Source organism: Anabrus simplex, chromosome 7 (assembly GCF_040414725.1).
Source record: "Anabrus simplex isolate iqAnaSimp1 chromosome 7, ASM4041472v1, whole genome shotgun sequence".
In the NCBI taxonomy this organism is placed as follows: Eukaryota; Metazoa; Arthropoda; class Insecta; order Orthoptera; family Tettigoniidae; genus Anabrus; species Anabrus simplex.
The window spans coordinates 207,324,199-207,346,161 of NC_090271.1; the positions used below are offsets into that span (position 1 = coordinate 207,324,199).

General features: G+C 40.3%; 1 protein-coding gene across 1 annotated transcript in view; it reads right to left on the reverse strand.

The window, feature by feature from the left end:
• sns (sticks and stones) overlaps window positions 1-21,963 on the reverse strand; it is a 115,951-nt gene that overhangs the window by 72,378 nt on the left and 21,610 nt on the right. The window contains 1 exon segment of the mRNA XM_068228528.1: window positions 15,711-15,890. Coding sequence (XP_068084629.1) covers window positions 15,711-15,890 — 180 coding nt within the window.

The window sequence follows — 21,963 nt, forward strand, 5'->3', positions numbered from 1 at the left end:
CCCAGATAAAGCTAGACAGGACATCTAGTAAGAGGGAACATCCCCTACTCGAAATCTCGGACGTTTACCGGTAGGAGATTTGACCTTGTGGTAGTTCCGTAGCCGTAAGAGGTATTCTTTTTTCCATCTTCGTACGGAATTCTCTGGTAAGGTTCTTCTCCTTTACGACATTTTCCCAATTTGAGGTTGGTAGTACCCGTGAACAAAACGATCTAATACCCTTCCTTGACGCCAACTCCATGTGGGGATGTTCTAAAGAGACTGCCAAAGGAACAAAGATGCGCTGGGTTCACCGAAAGGATGTGGGTTCCATTTCCCGCCAATTTAGAATAAGAGAGAGAGAGAGAGAGAGAGAGAGAGAGGTGTCTGAATTCTTAGTAATCGTCGTGTATTTGGGCTCAGAGAGTCCCGAGATCGATTCCCGGTCGGGCCGGGATTTTAGCCACATACGAAAGAAGAAAATAACATGCAGTCAGAACATCATCATCGATATTAAAATTGATATTGAGTATCTCTTCGGTACCAGATACAAATAGGAGGCATTGCATATAATTATATATACTTATTTACTACAAACTCTTTACAAACAACTACTGATCATTCATGTGGTGGAGTAATGCAGTGGATGTTTCATTTCCCAAAACTTCCGGATAATGTGACAGGTGGGTAATATGACGACGTTTTGAAGTTCTGTGTAGCCGAAGAGTTGCAGACTGAGAATATTGAGGCCGTCGTGCAATGTCTTTGTAATAAGATCATCCAGTAAGATGCTGAATACTTGGTGAGCTGGTACTGACGATTCATTTTCTGATGGATTATTTCTGTTACTTGACCATGCCTGTATCTGTAGTCCACGTTTGCTAATAATCGGTACCCAGAAACCCAGAAGTGATGTGCTGTATTGTCTCTCTGGATATGGAGCACCGACGACAGACATGAGATTCTACCGACCGGTCAGGAAGTATGTACATTCTATAGTTCCTAGTTGAAATTCTCAATGGCCTTTGTCTCTGAGAACACTTCTGAGTGTAAGCCAGACATTCGGCTGATCCAACTCGTTCGGGTACCACCCGTGCAGATCCTTCTGTTTTCACTGTGATATTGTGTGCTCTATTTTCTTTTTTTGCTAGTGGCTTTTCGTCGCACCGACACAGATAGGTCTGATGGCGACGGTGGGATAGGATAGGCCTAGGAGTCGGAAGGAAGAGGCCGTGGCATTAATTAAGGTACAACCCCAGCATTTCCCTGGTGTGAAAATGGGAAACAACGGAAAAACATCTTCAGGACTGCCGACAGTGGGGATGCTCTATTATTGTGAACATTGTGTGCTATTGCTGTTATGGTTCTTTCGTGTGATGAACTACGCAGTTTTAGAAGGGATGTATTACAATCTCATTTCATTCAAGTAAATCACAAATCTTACACGTTTTTACAGATTTCAGTCTCGTTCCTGAACTTTTCGATCTTCGTGCGAAATTCTCTCGTGAGGTTCTTTTTTACGGCATTTTTCCCAATTAATTGGGGTTGGTAGTACTCGCTATTATGTGCTCGGTTAACAATATTTTGAAATTTGAAAGAGAAACTTCTATGAATAAAATATTAACAATGAAAGTTCCTTATTCGTTGAAAAGAAATTGTGTTAAAAAGAATAATAGCTTTGATTTATGTACTTATTGATTTACTTAAAGTACTATACAACACGGACTGGCCCCAACTGCAGCATACCCTTTCAAGTTTCTTATACAGGAAAATAAATTACCTTATTTTCTAAAATTATGATACAGTAACGAAAGATTAAACATAATTTTAAATTTTAAATGAAAATCTATTTCTTCGTCTTGTATGTCAGTAGGTTTGTATCTGTTATACTTTCTGAAGGGCGATGAATTACTGTGTATCCGGCTCCGAGGCTAACTGGTTTGCACGCTGGTCTTTGATTCAAGGGGTTCGGGTTCTATTCCTGTCTGGGTCAGGGATTTTAATCTTCATTGAAATTAATCTTCGGTAGAGTCCCAACCTCACGGACTGCCCATGAACATCAAATCAGAAACTTTCACCGGGTTTCTCCGGGGGCCATACGTCAGTGTTACAATTACTGTGTGTTCCTGGGTTAGCAGAATAATTCCTAAAAATTGGCTGTTGACGGACATTAATATGTGATAACATAAAATTAATCTTAAGTGTTCACCACAGAAATCTGATATCAGTGTGAAAATCTGAAATCTACCAACAATTTAATATATGATATCCCACAGGAGTAACTACTATACCATTTATTTTATTATATACATAATTATATTAGGTCCATTTAATAATAATGCAAAAATCAGTAAACAGAGTACAATCAGTGATAATTTTTTATTGATTTATAACGAAGGATACGAAGACAACAAATTGTAGCAAAAAACCGCGACAGAAAAAATAGAAAAAGGAATATAGAGAATTGTTTCCTGTTTGGTTAGGCGAATTAGCAGAACTGTCAAACATTTATGTTTTTATATTTAGTCATAAATAAGTGCTATAAGCCAACTGAAGAAAATATAGTGCTTTCACAGGGACTTTTGAAAGTTTTTTTAATAAGGCTACAATGAACGGAAACAATACAAACTATACTGTAATTGAAAGGGATAATTTTCTTCCAAGACTTTCCAGACAAATTAGATACTGTTATTAATATTATTTTAGTTTAAGGCGTTTAGGATACGTGGTCAATTGGCATGAATACTTAGTACGTGTGAAATGTCCTCGATACTTGTCTGGTTTTTCGGAAATGTGTGTACCACAAAGTGGATTGATTTTGAGTCTCTTATTTCGTAGAAATCTCTTAGTACTGACTGAAGTCATAACTAATAAGATAAAAATAATGCGAAACTTTTACTTAAACTAGAGAAAATGAATTTCGAAGTCGTGATATTTATCTCTGCAAACGGTAAAGAGAAATCTATATTTAAAAAATCGAAGCAATCTGGCAGTACCGAGCGAGTTGGCTATGCAGTACGAACCGTGTAGTTGCAAGTGTTTACTCGGGAAAAGGGTGGGTTCGATCCCACCGTCGACAGCCTTGAAGATGGTTTTCCATGCTTCCCTATTTTCACACAAGGAAAATGCCGGGCCTGTACCATAATTAAAATCAGTTCTAGCCAGCGTCACCTAAGACCTGCATGTGCTCGTGTGACGTTTAACACATATAATAAACGCCAGCGAGAGAATTACATCCATTCTTACTTTGTATCAAAGCGTTCTTTTTTTTAAAATACTGAACACCGTACAGAACACGCCATCCCCAGCGTTAATTAATCCCCTCCGATCCCGACTGAAGACAGATGCAAAACTGATATATCCTCACACACTACTTTAATAACATTCCTTTGATTAATTAAATTCCGTTCAGTATCGACAGAGAGGAACCGGAATTCCTAAATAATAGTTACTGTCACCTCCACACTTCCCAAGATTCCGTAAATATTTTTAACTTGTGTTCATGTGAAGTGATTAAACTATAGCGATATCGATAGGCGATGCGCTCACTTGCTTTATAGTCATACTGATAGAGGAGGTAGCAGAGATAAAGTATAAGTATATTAAAACTGATCAGAGGACAGACAGGGCAGGACGTGATTATTACGGCCAGGATTTTAACGTAATATAAAAGTACGAAATATGTTCCAAAATGTAGTAAATATCAAAGAAAAATGCAATACTCTAAAATATGTAACAGTATTAATGGACAAAATTTACGAAAATATTTGAATATTCCTTGTATTATGACAAAGTCATCGTTGATGCTTTATGTTATTTATAAAGCTGTCGTTCGATTACATTTTTTGATCGGTTAACCGTATGCCTTTAATCGATTGATCGGTCGATTAATCGAATTTTAATCGGGTTTACACAATATCTTGAAAACTTTATTTAAACTTAATTGTAGAGTGTGGGCTGAACACCGAGAATTGTCGTTCTTTTCTCTCGCAAGTCTTAGAACGATATTTCTTGCATTGTTAGTGGAAACAGCGACAATGTTTGTCTTCGAGCCCCCATTCACGAACTACATCTTCAAACTCTTCTGTGCAGTTAGCGGCGTTGTGGTTTTCTCTATGATGTTTAACTTGTAATGTCTTGAATGACGATACAGCACATTTGAATCAATCCAATGAGCTGTAACCCCCAAGTTTTCCTGGCATAGGTTCATAAGCCGTATTTGTAAGTGAAGTTCACAAACACTGAATGCGAATATATACTGTCTGATGCATAAGAACCGCACAGGAACTGATGTTTAAGTTGTCATATTTTCTACTGTGTCTCTCTAGCAACTGGTATCTACCCATTCCCGCATTATCTGGAGATTCCTGGAAATGTTTTAATGACAGTTGCTTCAAGTCCCTTCCCCACATCTCTCCATTATGTCACCTGGCTGTGTTTTGTAAAGGTCCGCAAATATACCACAATAGTATGAGAGAAAGTTATGAACATCAGCTTACTTTAATGACCAGTCCATCATACAATAGCTGAGACTAGTGCACCAAATGGCAAATAACAATATAATACACAGGTTTTGTGCCACGAAAAAACAGTTATTTTTCCTTCACTGCACTAACATTTTAATCGGCTCGAGTAATCGACTAAAGCGCATTGATCGGTTAATCAGACTTTTATACTAATCGGTTGGAGTAATCGATTAAATCGACAGCTCTAATAATTTATATACTTCATTTTATAATTTTGACAATATTAAATAGTCAAATTAAAGGCAAAATCAAAATACTTCAAAAATTAAAAATAACGTCATGCAATCTAAATAGCGGAGTATATCACACAATGTATTGTTGTATCTAAATTTCCTGTTGCCCTCATGCCCTCAAAATAAAACAAGAAAATGTTACTAAATAACTTTAATATATAATCTGTCTTTAAACTCCTATTAAGTAACACAAATAGTACTGTACGGTATTTAAAAAATCGTGATGTGCGGTGTATCCCATAATATTTCCCCACGTTTTTCATTTTGATGTTTTGGTGCTGATTCGATAAAATTCCCCTGTAGGCTGAGATGGACCGCTGAACATCGCAAGAACTCCAGGTGAATATTTTAAAAGAAAAAAAAAACTAACTGGGTGGAATATATTCCTGGGGCTTTCCTTGTTCGCCACTAATGATCTTCCAAGCAGAGAGAGAGCTTGAATAATCTAGATCAGGGCCTCTCAGGGTGCATGCACCAGTGCATTGCACTGTGCACGGTGCAAAGGACGACTTTGCTTGGATGACCAGAGCGCAGACCCCCCACTCCTCGATTTGGAGCAATAGCGCTGTCTCTCTCTTTCGTCACGCCTGTCTCGCTCGCTTCACCTGTCTGCCTCTTCCTCACTTGCTCCGTAGCGCTCCAAATCCGAGCCGAATTGAGCCGAGCTTAGGCAAGTGGCTCCGAGACGACGGGCTGGTCCAAGCCTAGCCGAGTGGGACCGATGCACTGTGCACAGGAACTCTGCGCCTCAATTTGCACGCGTGAGATTTTTGGCGTTTGAGAAACCCTGATCTAGATTTTGTTTCGAGACTATTCTCTCACCAACGAAAGGCACCTAACCACCCCAGATTTTGAGAAAGTATTAGTGTTGATGTATGGAGTTGATACACTTGGACGTAGTATGCAGTAAAGTTTGATATAACCTCAAGCAGGATGAATGGACTCTACTTGGTGTCAGGAATAGACGTGTCCTCTACTGGGTTTATGTTTTACCAGAGGTAGTGGTGTACACGCGGACGTGGGTTCGATTCCCCATCAGGGAGAAGAATTTAAGAAAGGAGATTTCCACTTTCTGGAGCGGAACATGGTCCTGACGTTCACTCATCCCTCATAAAAAATGAGTACAAGGTTAGTTCCCGGGAGCAAAGGTGGCGGGGCGTATAGAGCTAAATACACTATAATCCACTTAGTGCCGAGAATAGTGAAAGCTGTCACCTTTCACTCCTCTAAAGGCCTTCAGGTCCTATACGGAGATGGCTTGACTTTGTTTTGCTTTACCGGTTTACTCGTAAAAATCGCAGTTATAAGAAAAACGTTCAGCAATAAAGGTTCCGTCTTCGTAGCGTAACGGTTAACATTATTAGCTGCCGTCCTCGGTGGCTCGGGTTCGATTCCCGGTACTGTCAGACATTTAAGAATGGTAGAAGTGCTGGTGTGTGGTGAAAATGATACATGCAGCCAACTTCTATTGGTGGTGTGTCTGAAAAGAGCTGCAACACCTCGGTACGAGGACAAGTCACACCGATAAAAATAGGTCTTATGGCGACGATGGGATAAGAAGGGCCTAGGAGTGGAAAGGAAAACCTATCTGTGTCTCTGCGACGTGAAGCAAATAATAAAACAAGTATATAAATGCTTTCATATTTATTTATTTAACATTTTCATAAACGTATTTTTCCTAAGCATAAAACTTTGTTTTCGTAGGCATACTTGTACTGTTTTAGTTTAGATCCGCGATTTAGAATATATTATTATTATGATTATTATTATTATTATGATTATTATTATTATTATATATCTTGGTAGTAAATTGACCTAGTTTTGAATTTACAGGAAGGTTTGAATTGTTTCATAACGAATCCATATCTATAACTACCTCTATACATCAGACAATTCGAAAGCTCTTTGTTACAGAGAGTTTTGCCAAAAAATGTTGAAATACCGTACAGAATGCTGTTCAGAAGAGTAGAGGGTGTCCTAGAAGATGAATAATGGTCAGAAAACAAGAAAATATGAACTTGAGTGAGTTTGTGAAGAAAGTGGTACCCGACAGACTCTTATGGAAAAAGAAAGTCCGCATCAGCGACCCTACAGTGTGGGATTAATTATGACGAAGTAGAACAGAATGTTCCTTTATATTAAGATATTTAAACATTATTTCAGATTCAGAACATCACGCCAAAGACCTCTGATCATTTTGTTTCATGTTGAAAGGTCGATAGTGCTTCCTTGTCATAGATTTTACTACAGGTTTAGATGATGATAGGGATGAAATGACATGGCGTATGGCTTTTAGTGTCGGGAGTGTCCGAGGACATGTTCGGCTCGCCAGGTGCAGGTCTTTCGATTTTATTCCCGTAGGCGACCAGCGTATCATGATGAAGATGAAATGATGATGAAGACGACACATACACCCAGCTCCCGTGCCAGAGAAATTAACCAATGGTGGTTAAAATTCCCGACTCTTCCACGGATCGAACCTGGGACCCCTGGGACCAAAGGCCAGCACACTAACCATTTATCCATGGAGCCGGACATGATAGAGATGAAGATATATCATAGCCTGACCCAGGCAGGTGTGGTACATCCAAATTCCAATACTTTGCCGATATAATTGGAAGAGACTGAAAGAGAATATCTCACCACCGAATTTATTCCGTAATCCTAAATTTTTCCAATAATCCTAATTTATAATATATAATCTATAGATATTAAAAAAATAAAGTTCCCGTTAGCTGTCTGAATTTGTACGGAATAGTATCGAGAACAACCGAACAGGTACAGTTTTCATCACTGTGTGGAGCATATATCGAGCAAAGCTTACGTGTTTGAAACATCAATCTACAACAAAAGGGAGCCTAGCGGTGGAAATATTAGTGAATGAAATCAAAGCACTTTCTTGGCTTATATAGCCTAGACCGTCCGTGAACGGTAGACCCCAGGTGAGGTACGTGCAGAAGAACTGTGTTTTTGTGTTGAAGTTTTCAATAAGAAAATCACCCTAAAATTAGAATCTATATCTTGAGATTGATCGGGTAATCTTTATCAAAATAAATTTCAATAATCTCAAGATAAAAATATAATTTACAGTACTTAATTTGTATCAATTGTTTAGAAATTACTGTCGTTTTAGTGAAGTGCAGGAATGTTTTAAAAATCGTATGAGGAGAAAGGAAGCCACGGTAGTTCAGGCGGGAGTGCGCCGGGCTCTCACCGCTGGGTTTCGTGGTTCAAATCTCGGTCACTCCACGTGACAAGGTTTTTCTCCGGTTACTCCGGTTTTCCCTGTCATGTTTCATTCCAGCAACACACTCCGATGTCATTTCATTTCATCTGCCAGTCATTAATCATTGTCCCAGAGAAATGCGAGAGACTTCGGCAGCCGCCACAATTCCAATACTCGCCGCTAGATGGGGGCTTCATTCATTATATTCCTGACCTGGTCGAATGACTGGAAACAGGCTATAGAGAGAGGAGCGAGCAAATATGCAGGCAACCAAAGGGCCTTAGGAAAGTCACAATAAGTTCATACATACATACATACATACATACATACATACATACATACATACATACATACATACATACATACATACATACATATATATATATACATACTTACTGCACCCATAATTGTGGGTACAATAAATACATACATACATACATACATACATACATACATACATACATACATGAGGATAACAACTATTATCTATCATCTACATGGAAATATTATAAACTTCAAAATTGCTCCCTTACGAATCCGTGGCGGATCCCTAATTTTTATGTAAAAGAAGCCTTCTTGTTACCCAATCATTTCATCAGTAGTTGGCTTGGGAAACTTTAAAGGTGTTGATATATTACCGTGATACGGATTTTGTTACTTCCATTGATTTGTCTCAGTCTTATCCTTGGCTTTGACAATATGCAAGCGACTGAGGTATGAGCGATGCTAGTAATGTCATTCCTTATGCAGTCAGTCCCTGCTGTGAATGGTGTGAAAATGTTGCTCATAGGGTCGGTTGGTGCATGAATTTCAGTGGGATTGGCAGAATGATATGTAATAGCAACTTCTGGCTCAATGAGGAAAGCAATGGGAACTACATCACTCCTCATTTCCCTAGAACGCTTCTTCAGTGATGCCTAGGCGATCTACGGCAACTAATGGTGGAGCTGTTGAGGATCCAACCAGCCTTCGGGCTGAGGACTGAACGTACGTACGGTATTTTTTCATGAGGCAACTGTTAACAACTCTGAACGTGCAGCTTGTATTTATTCTTTTAAGAATCTCTAACTGGAAAAGAAAAAGGATTTTATATGTTTTCCTCTCTTCAGTCGACTTTACTCTACCATCCTTTGGTTGTCTTTAAAAACAGTTCCCATTAAACAGTTTAGGATTACACGTGCGCTTTGTGAGTTTAGATATGTTTAATTAAAAGAGAAGTAAAACATTTCTAGGAGCTAGCCATGACCAACATACTGTAGCTTGTGGTGGCGCTTTTCAACGTGCTTAACGTTCCTTAACTACTGTCAGTTTAAGATGCGTAGGGTGCCGGAATTTTGCCATGAAATAAAGTTCATTACTCTGCATGTTAATTCAAGCGTGCAGGGATTCAACTCTGAACTCCTTAGCACAGGAAGCGAGTGGCTAATCAAATGTGACACTTTGTGCACGAGAGAGAGAAAGAGACGTCATCATATTGGAATTTAATGGTAGAAAACGAAGGGTGAGAAAGAAGAGAGCAGGAAAGGAAGAAATTCTATGAGGAAACAATAGGCGCGTGAAGGGGGAATGGCGGGATGGAGGAGGGACGTGGTTAGCTTCGTTATCGGCTCTCCACCCAGGTGACAAGGTTCGTTTCCGGAAGGGTTTTAGGATTAATTTAAACCTAAAAATTGATGTGATATTAGGAAGTTCATCCGCCCTTAAGCCCCCGGCCAAAACTCAAAACGGAGGGAGGACGATAAACTGAAGAATGTTTAATAATAATAATAATAATAATAATAATAATAATAATAATAATAATAATAATAATAATACCGTAGCCGGGCTGAGTAGCTCAGGCGGTAGAGAGCTGGACTTCTGACTCCACCTTAGTAGGTTCGATTCTGGCACAGTCCGGTGATATTTGAAGGTGCTCAAATACGTCAGTTTCGTGTCAGTAGATTTACTGCCACGTAAAAGAACTCATGCAGGACAAAATTCAGGCACGTTGGGGTTCCCACAAACTAAAAATGTAGTTGTTGGGACGTAAAACCAATAACATTATTATTATTATTATTATTAATACCGTAATATAATGGATCTATTTCCTCGAACCGGGCGAGTTGGCCGTGCGCGTAGAGGCGCGCGGCTGTGAGCTTGCATCCGGGAGATAGTAGGTTCGAATCCCACTATCGGCAGCCCGGAAGATGGTTTTCCGTGGTTTCCCATTTTCACACCAGGCAAATGCTGGGGCTGTACCTTAATTAAGGCCACGGCCGCTTCCTTCCAACTCCTAGGCCTTTCCTATCCCATCGTCGCCATAAGACCTATCTGTGTCGGCCCTAGCAATAATAATATTTCCTCGATGTTTGGCCCCTTGAAACACATATCATTGTCAATAATAATGTTTGACTCCGTTTCTAAAAGGACAGCGTTTTGGTTTTAGGACTGCTGGGTTTCGGTTTCGATTCTCAACAGAATTGCGGGATTTTAACCACCTTTGACTAATTCCTGTGGCAACGGGGTTGGGAGTTTTGGTCTGCCTCCAACATTCCTGCAGCCGCACACCGCACTTCTCTTCAATATGACAGTGCGCAATTTCCTTCCCACTGCATACGTTCTCCCACCATGAATGAGTAGTTGTATCGTTGTATTCTAGGGAGGAAATACCATTTAGGGTTTGGTTGTTGGAACTTGTCTCGTAGTTCCCCGTCAGAAGTAACCGAGTTTTAAATACTGGATTTTCCTTCACGGCACGTGAATATACCAGATTGGAAATCTAACTAGTGAAATGGGACTTGAAAGCCTAGTCTGTGCACAACCCTTCACTTTAGAGATCCCTCCATAGCAGTATTGTTAGCTTGTTCGTTTAAGAGGCTGGTTCTCAGATTTTATTAAAATAGTTTGTTAATGATAGATACTACTGTTATTAATTGTTATTTGTTATACTATTTAGATATTTAATTAACTGTTATAGACATATGTTTCGTAAATTGATTTGAGGAAAAAAAAGCGTGAAAGTTGATAAATAAATGCTGGAAATTGAGCAGTTGAGCTTTTCTTTGAACTACCTTGTCCAGCCCTGAGGTCGTGCCGTTTCCTTAAAATCATCCTCTGCTGTCATAATAATAATAATAATAATAATAATAATAATAATAATAATAATAATAATAATAATAATAATAATAATAATAATAATAATAATAATAATAATAATAATAATAATAATGTACGTTGTCTCTTCAAGCTGTTGATTGTCTTAGAAGATGCTAGTGAGTACGTCTCTCTAGGATTTAGGATTTGTTAAAAGGAAAAAGAAGGATGATAGAAGAGCTAGAGGGGTGAAACATTTCGACTGATCGAAAAATATAAGAGAGATCTACAATACTACTTTTTGACTGATGATGACGCGGTAGGTATGATGCTATCGTGAACCAAGTATTGACAGAGAGGAAGTAGGGATGAGAAATGCTGCAAATCAGAGTATGGATTGATTACAGCTCGAATACGGAATGAAAATATACAAGCAAGCAGGCAGTCGTGCAATTACGCAAATGGTGGAAGTTGGCAATAAAGCTAAAGTGGACTAATTACAGATATGAACAATCTCATCTGTTTCGCTGTCTCTGTTTTCATTCAACTATTTTTTTTTTTTTTGTCAATGACTGGAATAATATTTGTCTTCCAGCTGAAGTTCACTACCCCACGCGATTCAATTGCCAGTGGCGAGAAATCGTATTGGAAAGCTGGGGACTGGCTGGACACATGTGTTATAATCTGTTTATCATGGTGAAAGCGAAGCACCTGGTCTAGCCTCATGCAGCACGCACTTACAGTAGAGGCGAGGCGATGTGAGCCAGGCTGCGTTGTGTAGCTCGTGGTGGCCTATGTCCCGGGCGTAGCGGAGCGCGGAGCGGCGCATGCGCCCCGCGAGAGGGTGAAACGCCCGACATAGCCAGCCGAATACAAATGACAAGTTCCCTGGTCCAAAGCCAAATAACGGAACACATACAAAGGGCTCTCTCCAGTGAAATAACAACGGAACTGTTTTATCTCTCGTCCAAGAGATGGAGATAATATTAATGTAGGGTTTAGTATTGAATTTGGAAATAAACTGATATATCGATTGAATGCAATAGAAATATGAAAAGCATTCGGGATCAAAAATACCGTCATTAATCAATATCACCATCGCTGTCATAGTAACTCGCGGGACAAAATTCCATTAACCATCCACACTGACATCTGTCTTAGGGATCCCCTCGTGGATGAGGGCGGTAAAATGTACCTCAACTTTGAATCGTGGGTGGGTCAACCATGGGGCCCCTAGCTGAGCCTAGCATCACTTTCACTTGTGCTAGGCTCCTCAATTTTATCTTTCCTGTCCAATCTTCTTTGGTTAACTCTTGTTTCCTACTGACGCCGTCGGTACTAGGATGTGAGGCCAAGGGCACGCCCCTTCCTTTCTTTCCTTTTTCTTGCCGACACCGTAACTCCTCGAAAGGTCGGATCTTTTCCATTTCCCGCCCCCCCCCCTCTGATTAGGATTAAGAGGGGATGGTTGCCCAATTCCTCTTAAAATTATCATAACCTAGGGGCTGTTGGTTTGGCTCTCCACCCTGATCTCAAAGATCGAGGGAGTTGGAGTGTACAAGGTACCTGGTTCCGATTGCGCCTCAGGGAAGTGCTTGATGACCATTGGGTCTTGAGTTGATATTTCCTCGACATATTCGTGCCAGGCTCATCTAACTTCTTGGCTGAATGGTTGGCGTTGAAGCCTTCGATCCAGACGGTCCCGGGTTCGATTCCTGGCCGGATCGAGGACTTTAATCGCGTATGATTAATTCTTCGGGCTCGGGGACTGGGTGTTTGTATTTGTCCCAACACTCTCCTATTCATACTCAGACAACACCACACTTACAACCAGCACAGACAAATGCAATACTGATTTACATCTCTCCATGTAGCGTTGACGTGAGGAAGGACATCCGGCTGTAAAACAGGGTCAGATCCACAGTTCACCGCACAAGTGTAGAAGAAGAATGACTCATGCCAGGCTCCTCTCTTTCGGCTGGTTGATTAGCGCAGTCGATTAAGCTCCTATATTAGTAGTGATGGTTTATTCTGGGTTCGACACCCAAATTATATATTGGTATTTAAAAAATCCCAGTCGGTTAAGAGACTCCTTTTCGAGATAACATTCTGCCACTTCAACGTCTGTCAGTACTAATTGTTGTTGAAGGTACGTTCAATACACACTAATGAATTGCTCCTACCTTCTATGTTTCCTGTCGTTCTTTTCATCTCCAACAGCATTAGGTTTGCGAGGTTTAGGGAGTTTTTCGCTTTCTCACTTCCCACAGTTCTTTGTTTTTTCAGATACCTTCACCCTTAACGTGTTTATGCTCTTTCTCTTCATATGGTAATAAGGAGGTACCGCTAGTATTGTTGGGAAAATCCAGAAGTTGTAAGCTTAAACAGAGAAAAAACCCTACTTCGCCAATACTGGACGATACGGATTTAAATAATACAAAAGGACATTAAATGCCGATTACAACAATTTTATAACGCAGAATGTGCTAATGTGTTGGTTGAAAAACGCTGACTTTAAGCCATTAACAGTGCTGCAAATATTACACGTTAAAGGTTAAATGTGCATCACAGATGACAAATATCATGCGCGCTCATCAGAGGTCAGCTATTCAGCAAGCTAGACGCAAACAGACCTCGGGCACTCGAGTCCAATGTTGTCTCAGTTATGAAGTTCATTTCATCTTGCAGTTTACATGCATATATTCAACTTAACCTGATCCATTCGAGCAGTGGTTCAAGTGTTGATGTTTCAGAGATACAGAGATGTGCTGACTGGCGAGGCCTTGTGACACACATAAAAAAATAAATTAAAAATAAATAATTAAGTAGTGTTGCGGGGGAAAATTTGTACCGCGTAAACTTTGTTCAGCATAGGTAAAAACGTGAATCTCTGGAATTTAACCCGGAATGCGAAGCAGACACGCAAACGTCCAAGTACCAGAGTTATAGACGGGTTCTTACGAATTCTGGGTTCTTCATAACATTCCTTATATTATTAAGTGGATGTATCACGATAAATTTACTATTCAAAGAAAATCAATCACAGCGTGAATCTGGAACAAATTACACACATGACCATGCTTGAAAGCCAAGTATTGTAGATAAGTATGGAAAATTATATATGTTGCCTAGAATAAGAGATGACCAATCAATAATAATAATAATAATAATAATAATAATAATAATAATAATAATAGGTAAGCTACATCAGAACAACCACAACAAAAACAGTACAGTCCAGAGTGGTCGGCAGAACGTAAACAAACTACTACTACTACTACTACTACTACTACTACTACTACTACTACTACTACTACTACTACTACGAGCCCCAATGTCGGCAGCCCTGAACATGGTTTCCCATTTTCACACCAGGCAAATGCTGGGGCTGTACCTTAATTAAGGCCACGGCCGCTTCCTTCCAAATCCTAGCCCTTTCCTGTCCCATCGTCGCCGTAAGACCTATCTGTGTCGGTGCGACGTAAACAACTAGCAAAAAACTACTACTACTATTACTGATAACAACAACAACAACAACAACAACAACAACAACAACAACAACAACAACAATAATAATAATAATAATACCAAACCTCATGGCGCAACAGCTCCAGGATCGCTGCTCAAGAAGACGGCAAGACGAATACTCTTGGCTTTCTAACCGAATAATAATAATAATAATAATAATAATAATAATAATAATAATAATAATAATAATAATAATAATAATAATAATAATAATAAAACCAATCCCTATGGCGCAACAGCTACAGGGTCGCTGCTCAATAAGACGGACAGACGAATACTCTCGGCCGTTGTTCTTGGCTTTCTAACCGAATAATAATAATAATAATAATAATAATAATAATAATAATAATAATAATAACATCGTAAATCCTAATATGGGGGCACGACTGAAATTATTTAGCTTACTGTATGTATTTGCTCGCTTCCTTTTCCAAAATTTATTCTTTCTCTTCGCTGAAATTGTTCTTACCTTTTTTTGGTGGGGGGGGGGGGGGAAGGGGTTGTTAGTTATAGTTTTGGATTTGTCTGTAAATTGGTGATTGTCAACCAGTGTTCTGAATGTGGATCGGTCCAGCAGAGTTTCACCCGTGATGCTTGACTCTTTCATCAGTTTCAATTGCCAATATTCATCTTGACTTTCAGTGAGAAGATACGTTTGAAAATTCTTTTGGTCTGTCTATCATTGATTATTCTGAGAATGTGACTGTAGAATTTGGATTTCCTTTTACTTAAAATGTCGGAGGTCTTTTTGGAATGTCGATACAGCTTTTGAGCTTTCCTTTTCATCCAGATTCTCTCTATGCAGACTGGGCTGAAGATATTTCCTTATGGTAGGTTTGTCCTTTTCCTATGTCTGCCATTATTGATCTGTCTCCAATGATAAAGGTTTCTGGTATAGACCTATAATGCTTCAGGTTTGATTCTGTGTTAAAGCCAATAATAATAATAATAATAATAATAATAATAATAATAATAATAATAATAATAATAATAATAATAATAATAATAATAATGCTACCTCTCCTTCTCTTAGTCAAGAAAACATAGGGCGGTATATTTTCACAAAGAAAGGCCAATTTGAGCATGCAGTAAATTATGGCCACCCTTAAATGAATGTTTCCCAAGGGGCCAGAAGGCGGCACTCACAGATAACGCTGAGCAGAGCGTTGGCTCGGATCGCCTTGTTGAATCTCGCAGGGCCGACCTGGCACTGGAACTCAGCATCATCGTCCAGGGTTGCATTCAAGATGCGAAGGTTGAAGACTCCACTGCGACTGTCACCGACGACGGAGTAGCGTGGGAAGCCAGGGATGACGGAACTGAAACCTGAAACAACCACAAGTCCGATCGTTACCTTGGGAAAATATCGTCTTACTCTTGGTCCGTTACCAGACACCATTACTAGAAGATGAAGTGATTCCCACACCTCGAGACATCAAGCCACTCTTAATGTTCTGTGCATTAATATTGGACAGGCAAGGAAGGAAGGAAGGAAGGAAGGAAGGAAGGAAGGAAGGAAGGAAGGAAGGAAGGAAGGAAGGAAGGAAATAAAAAAATGAAACGAGAAAGGGAAGGAAATAGGGAATGAAAGGAAGGTATAAGAAAAGGGAAGGAAATGAAATAGGGAAGGAAGAAAGGCTGGAAGGAAATTAATAAAGAGAAAGGAACGAAGGGAAGGAAGTGCACATAATAGGAAAGGAAGAGAGGATTTCAATTACGAAGAAAGGAAGGAGGGAAATAAGTAAAGAAGTGCAAGAAATATTAAAAGGAAAGAGGTAAAAAAGTGCATTGGTAATGAAGAGGGAGAAATAAAGGACGAAAGAGGGAGGGCAGGAGATAGGGAAGGAAAAAACGAATGGAAAGGCAGGAAATAAAAAGTAAGGAAGAAAGGGAAGGACATTTAGAGAAGAAAGAAAAAGGAATTGAATCAGAGTGGAGGAAGTAAGGAAGGAGAGAAATAAATAAGGAATTAAATAAAGGAGAAAAGAGGAAGGAAGGGAGGGAGGAAGGAAGGAACACCGGAAGTGAATAAACAAGGAGTAAACAAGGAAGAGGGGAAGAAAATTTGAAATGAACGGGAGAATTAGGGGAAGGAAGGAAGGAAGGAAGGAAGGAAGGAAGGAAGGAAGGAAGGAAGGGGAATGAGGGAGAAAAAAGGGTGGAAAGTAAATAAGGGGGGGGATATAGGGGAAGGAAGGGAAGTATGGAAGGAATAAATAAAATATTGGTACATATTTCATTTCTCATAATAAAATGAGGCTTGATCCTAGTTCAATTTTATACCATGCTTAAGTTAAATTTTACAAATAAACACTGCACAGTTTAGTATTTTGCTGTATCCATTGCAACACTTTGGAAAGGCGAACGAGAATGGGAAACCACAATTCCTCAGCGTTCCTATTGCCTGGTACGAATTGGGGCAATCACATCTTTTACATTAAATTGCATGCTCTTATTTCAGAATCTAAATTAATTTTCAAACCATATGAGTCACATACGACAATTTTTCAGTTAAGAGTGACAGCAAAACAAAGAAACAAAAAATTAAAATGTTACAGAGCTTTTAAGCAAATGCTGCTTCGTTGTGGTACTGCACACACATAAGATGAGCTTCAACATTTTCACTGCAATCCGGAAATGCAAGTTCGGTCAACCGTATTATCTCTCACTTTTTTTTCTCTGAGTAGAGCAATCAGCATGATGAAAGCACTGACTCTGACAGAGAAGCCGCTACGGTATGTCTCGTTACGAAGCCGGACTGCTTGTATCACTTGTGTGAAGAATGGTTAGCATGAGAGAATCTGTTACGAACCAAGGAGTGTTAGTCTTAAACAGACTTCATACTCCTTGAAAATGTGAGAAATGACAATGAAACATATGGTTTCTTCAAGAATTGATGATCTGTACAATGTTTATAAACAATAACGAACCGAGCGAGTTGACCGTGCGGTTAGAGGCGCGCAGCTGTGGGCTTGCATCCCGGAGATAGTGGGTTCGAACCCCATTGTCAGCAAGTCTGAAGATTGTTTTCCGAAGTTTCCAATTTTCAAACCAGTCAAATACTGGGGATGTACCTTAATTAAGGCCACGATCGATTCCTTCCCATTCTTAGCCCTTTCCTATCCCATCGTCGCAGTAAGACCTATCTGTGTCGGAGCGACGTAAAGCAAACTGTTGAACTACAACTAAAACTGTATGTATGTTCAGTTCGTCAGCGATGCCGCTGGTGGGATCCTCAACAGCTCTGCCATCAGCTGTCATAGATGGCCTAGGAATCACTGAAGAGGCGTACTAGGGAAATGAGGAGTGAGGTAGTTTCCCGTTGCTTTCCTCACCGAGCCATAGTTGGTAATACATATCAGTCTGCCAAGCCCATTGAAATGCATTCACCAACCGACCCTATGAGCAACATTTTCACACCATTCATAGCAGGGACTGGCTGCATAAGGATTGGCATGACTAACATCGCTCATACCTCAGTCACTTTCATATTGTCAAAGCCAAGCATAAGACAGAGACAGATCTATGAAAGTAACAAAATTGCTCTAGCCTATACCAGAAGTCGTAGTGCACTGTAAACACTAGGTCCTGTCAGCAAAGGCATACAACTAAAATTAGTGTACTGGAATTTGATTATACTGTAAGCTTTCACTTTTCTTTCCGTAATTCTCTTCTAGGAACTATCTGGTGCAGTGGTGGTGGTGGTTGTGGTGGTGGTGGTGAATGAACGAATAAAATATTCCTTTATCCCATTAAATGAGTAGAGGGTATTCAGTTATCGTAATCATTACCAATACAGAGTATTTCCAATTTCTAGGGCCCAAATTATACAGATGGTAGAAGGCTCTAAAATGAATATTTGAGACAGATAACTATGGTCGTAATACGGTAAGATGCGTTCTGACATTTCTTGCGAGAAGGTCTGTATACTGCCTGCCTGGGTGGGTAGAAGGGAGTAGGGGTATCGTTGCCATGAAAATGTGGCCGGGCCCACTGCGGTTGCCATGGATGCTGACCGGCTTGTGTTGCTTCGAGTTGCCAAACCTCTCACTTCTGATCGGTCTGAACGAACGAACAAGTGAGTTAGAAGACCGGGAAGGAGGAAGGAATGCAGGAATGTGGCAACATCGTGCAATGGCACGTGCAATGCTCCTCCCTCCATCCCTATCTGTCAGAATGCTTCTTTCAATATTACGGGTATAATGCTCGAAAATGCATATTTTGTTCCGGAAACAACTTGCACCTCATAGCAACGAAATAGTAATAACTTACAGCTCGGAGCAATTTTTTGATGTGCCGACCATCCATCTCAACACATGCATTACAATGGCGCATGAAATTTTGCGGCACTCTCAAATATCCGTGGTACCTGTTGTACAACGAGACAGGCAGATAGGACCGAGTTTCCAAGCAGTTTCTACTCTGGTTTCAAACACCAATGACTTGATGTGCCCCCACAGGACAAAAGAAATGAAGAGAACAGAACCTACTCTTCTAATCCGTCGATTAGGGAATGTGTTGTCCAGGTGCACTCGGACATCAACATCGAAGTGCACAGGCAGTTGTTTCTTATTAAAACTAAAGCAGTTTATAAAAACGCTCCTCACATATATTAATCTTTTAAGACATCGAGGAGCCTGAAATATTGATTTCCGATCATTAGTTCACTATCTCTAAATACTCAGTTTAGAGTTATCTACCATCTGACCGTAAAGGTTGGAGACACCCTATAGATGCAGTTAATTGTTTACAAACCGAGCTCGCTTAAGTGCGGCCAGTATCCAGTATTCTGGAGATAGTAGATTCGAACCCCACTGTCGGCAGCTCTGAAGATGGTTTTCCGTGGTTTCCCATGTTGACGCCAGGCAAATGCTGGGGCTGTACCTTACTTAAGGCCACTGCCGCTTCCTTCCCACTCCTAGCCCTTCTCTGTCCCTTCGTCGCCATAAGATCTATCTGTGTCGGTGCGACGTAAAGCAAGTAGCAAAAAATGTTTATAAGATAGCGGTGGTGATTACTGAATTAAGAGAAAGTACGATCGGGCAACCATCCTCTAATAACACTAATCAGAGAGGAAAAAGTAGAAGGGATCCAACACTTCGAAGAATGAAGGTATTGGCCAAAGAAAGACAAGGGCCAACAAAGGCGTCAAAATGAAAGGATACTTAGGCCTCCATACGTAATACCGTCGGGGTCGGAAAAGAACAAGAGTTGACTAAGGGAGGACGGATAGTATAGATGAAAGTGAGGAGCATGAAAAGTAAGTGGAAGCAATGCCACGACTCAGCTAAGGGCCTCGTTGGTGGCCAACTCATGCTCCCAAGTTAAGAGCCCATGAGGCCCCATTCAGACGCCTCTTACGGCAGGCAGGGGATACCGTGAATATATTCTACTACCCCCACCCACATATTAATACAGAATGCAGTATTAATTATGTTCTAAATGCCAAATATGGATATCCTTCGTGTAAATCCTGCTTAGACGTTGCTTTAATAACTAGACCAACTAGACCATACTTAAATTAAGTTATGCGTCTGGGATACCTCATGTAGGCCTATAAGGAGCTGTAAAATGAGAACAGGCCACCTGCCAAAAAGTATAACAAAACATTTTGTATTTTGTACCTCATGGATGGGATGGGATGGGATGGGATGGGATGGGATGGGATGGGATGGGATGGGATGGGATGGGATTGGATAGGATGGAAAATCATAGCGTATTACTGGAATGGAACTGAAGGGGTAAACATTCGATTGCGGAAAAAACCTGACCCGCATCGATTTTATACAGCACATATTTCATATCGAACCACCGGATTTCTAATTCGGTACACGGTTTGAAGGATCGACGTTTGGCCGTTTCAATTTCGAATAAAATAATAACAATAATGCCGACGACTTGATCTTAATGGCAGACTGCGCTGGAATCTAATATCTTGGAACACGGAAATAGGTGCAATGAGTATGATATGAAAATTAACCTTTCCAAGACTAAAGTGATGTCAGTAGGGAGAAAATCTACGGGAACTGAATGCCAGGTTGGGAATACGGAATTGGAAGACGTAGATCATTTAAAGTATTTAGGAGGTGTGTTCTCGCAGTGTGGTAATATAGTAAATGAGATAGAATCAAGGTACAGCAAAGTTAATGCAGTGAGTTCGCAGTTGCGATCAACAGTATTCTGTAATAAGGAAGTCAGCTCCCGTAAACTACCTTTACACCGGTCTGTTTCCAGACAAACTTTCCTACTCGGGAGTGAAAGCTGGGCGGACTCAGGATATCTTATTCATAAACTAGAAGTAACAGACATGAAAGCGTGAATGACCGCTGGTATAAACGGGGGGAAAATGGCAGGAGGATACTCGGAATGAGGAGATAAATGCTAAGTTAGCAATGAACTCTATGAAGGAAGAGATTCGCAAAAACCGGCTTCGGTGGTAGAGTCATATAAGACGAATGGAGGAAAATAGGCTACTTAGGATAACTATTGCCGGGCTGAGTGGCTCAGACGGTTGAAGCGCTGGCCTTCTGACCCCAACTTGGCAGGTTCGATTCTGGCTCAGTCCGGTGGTATTTGAAGGTGCTCAAATACGTCAGCCTCGTTTCGGTAGATTTACTGGCATGTAAAAGAACTCCTGCGGGACCAAATTCCGGCACCTCGGCGTCTCCAAAACCGTAAGAGTAGTTAGTGGGGCGTAAAGCAAATAACATTATTATTATTATTATTATTATTATTATTATTATTATTATTATTATTATTATTATTATTATTATTATTATTATTATTATTATTATTGATAACTATGGACACGGTCACGGAGAATAAGACAGGGAGACCAAGATGACGATGGTTAGACTCAGTTTCTTTAAAGATGCCTCGGAGCTAGTTACAAACAGAGCATTGTGGAGGCGTTTAGTAAATTCACAAAGGGTTGCAGACTGAATGCAGATTTTTAAATGGTTTGTTTTACGTCACACCGACACAGATACTGTCGGTCTTATGGCGACGATGGGATAGGAAAGGCTAGGAGTTGGAAGGAAGCTACCGTGGCCTTAATTAAGGTATAGCCCCAGCATTTGCCTGGCGTGAAAATGGGAAACCACAGAAAACCATCTGCAGGGCTGCCGACAGTGAGGTTTGAACCCACTAACTAGCGGAAGCAAGTTCACAGTTGCACGCCCCTAACCGCATGGTCAACTCTCTCGGTTGGACTGAATGCCGAAAGGTATAACATTCTATAATGAAGATGTATGTATGTATGTATGTATGTATGTATGTATGAAATAGTAGGATCATCGAACCAGGTTTACGTGACTAATATTGTGACCTCAAGTGATCATTCTCTTCAGCACCTAGCCTTCCATTCTTTCTCCTTCAGCCCCTTCATTCGTCTGTACCT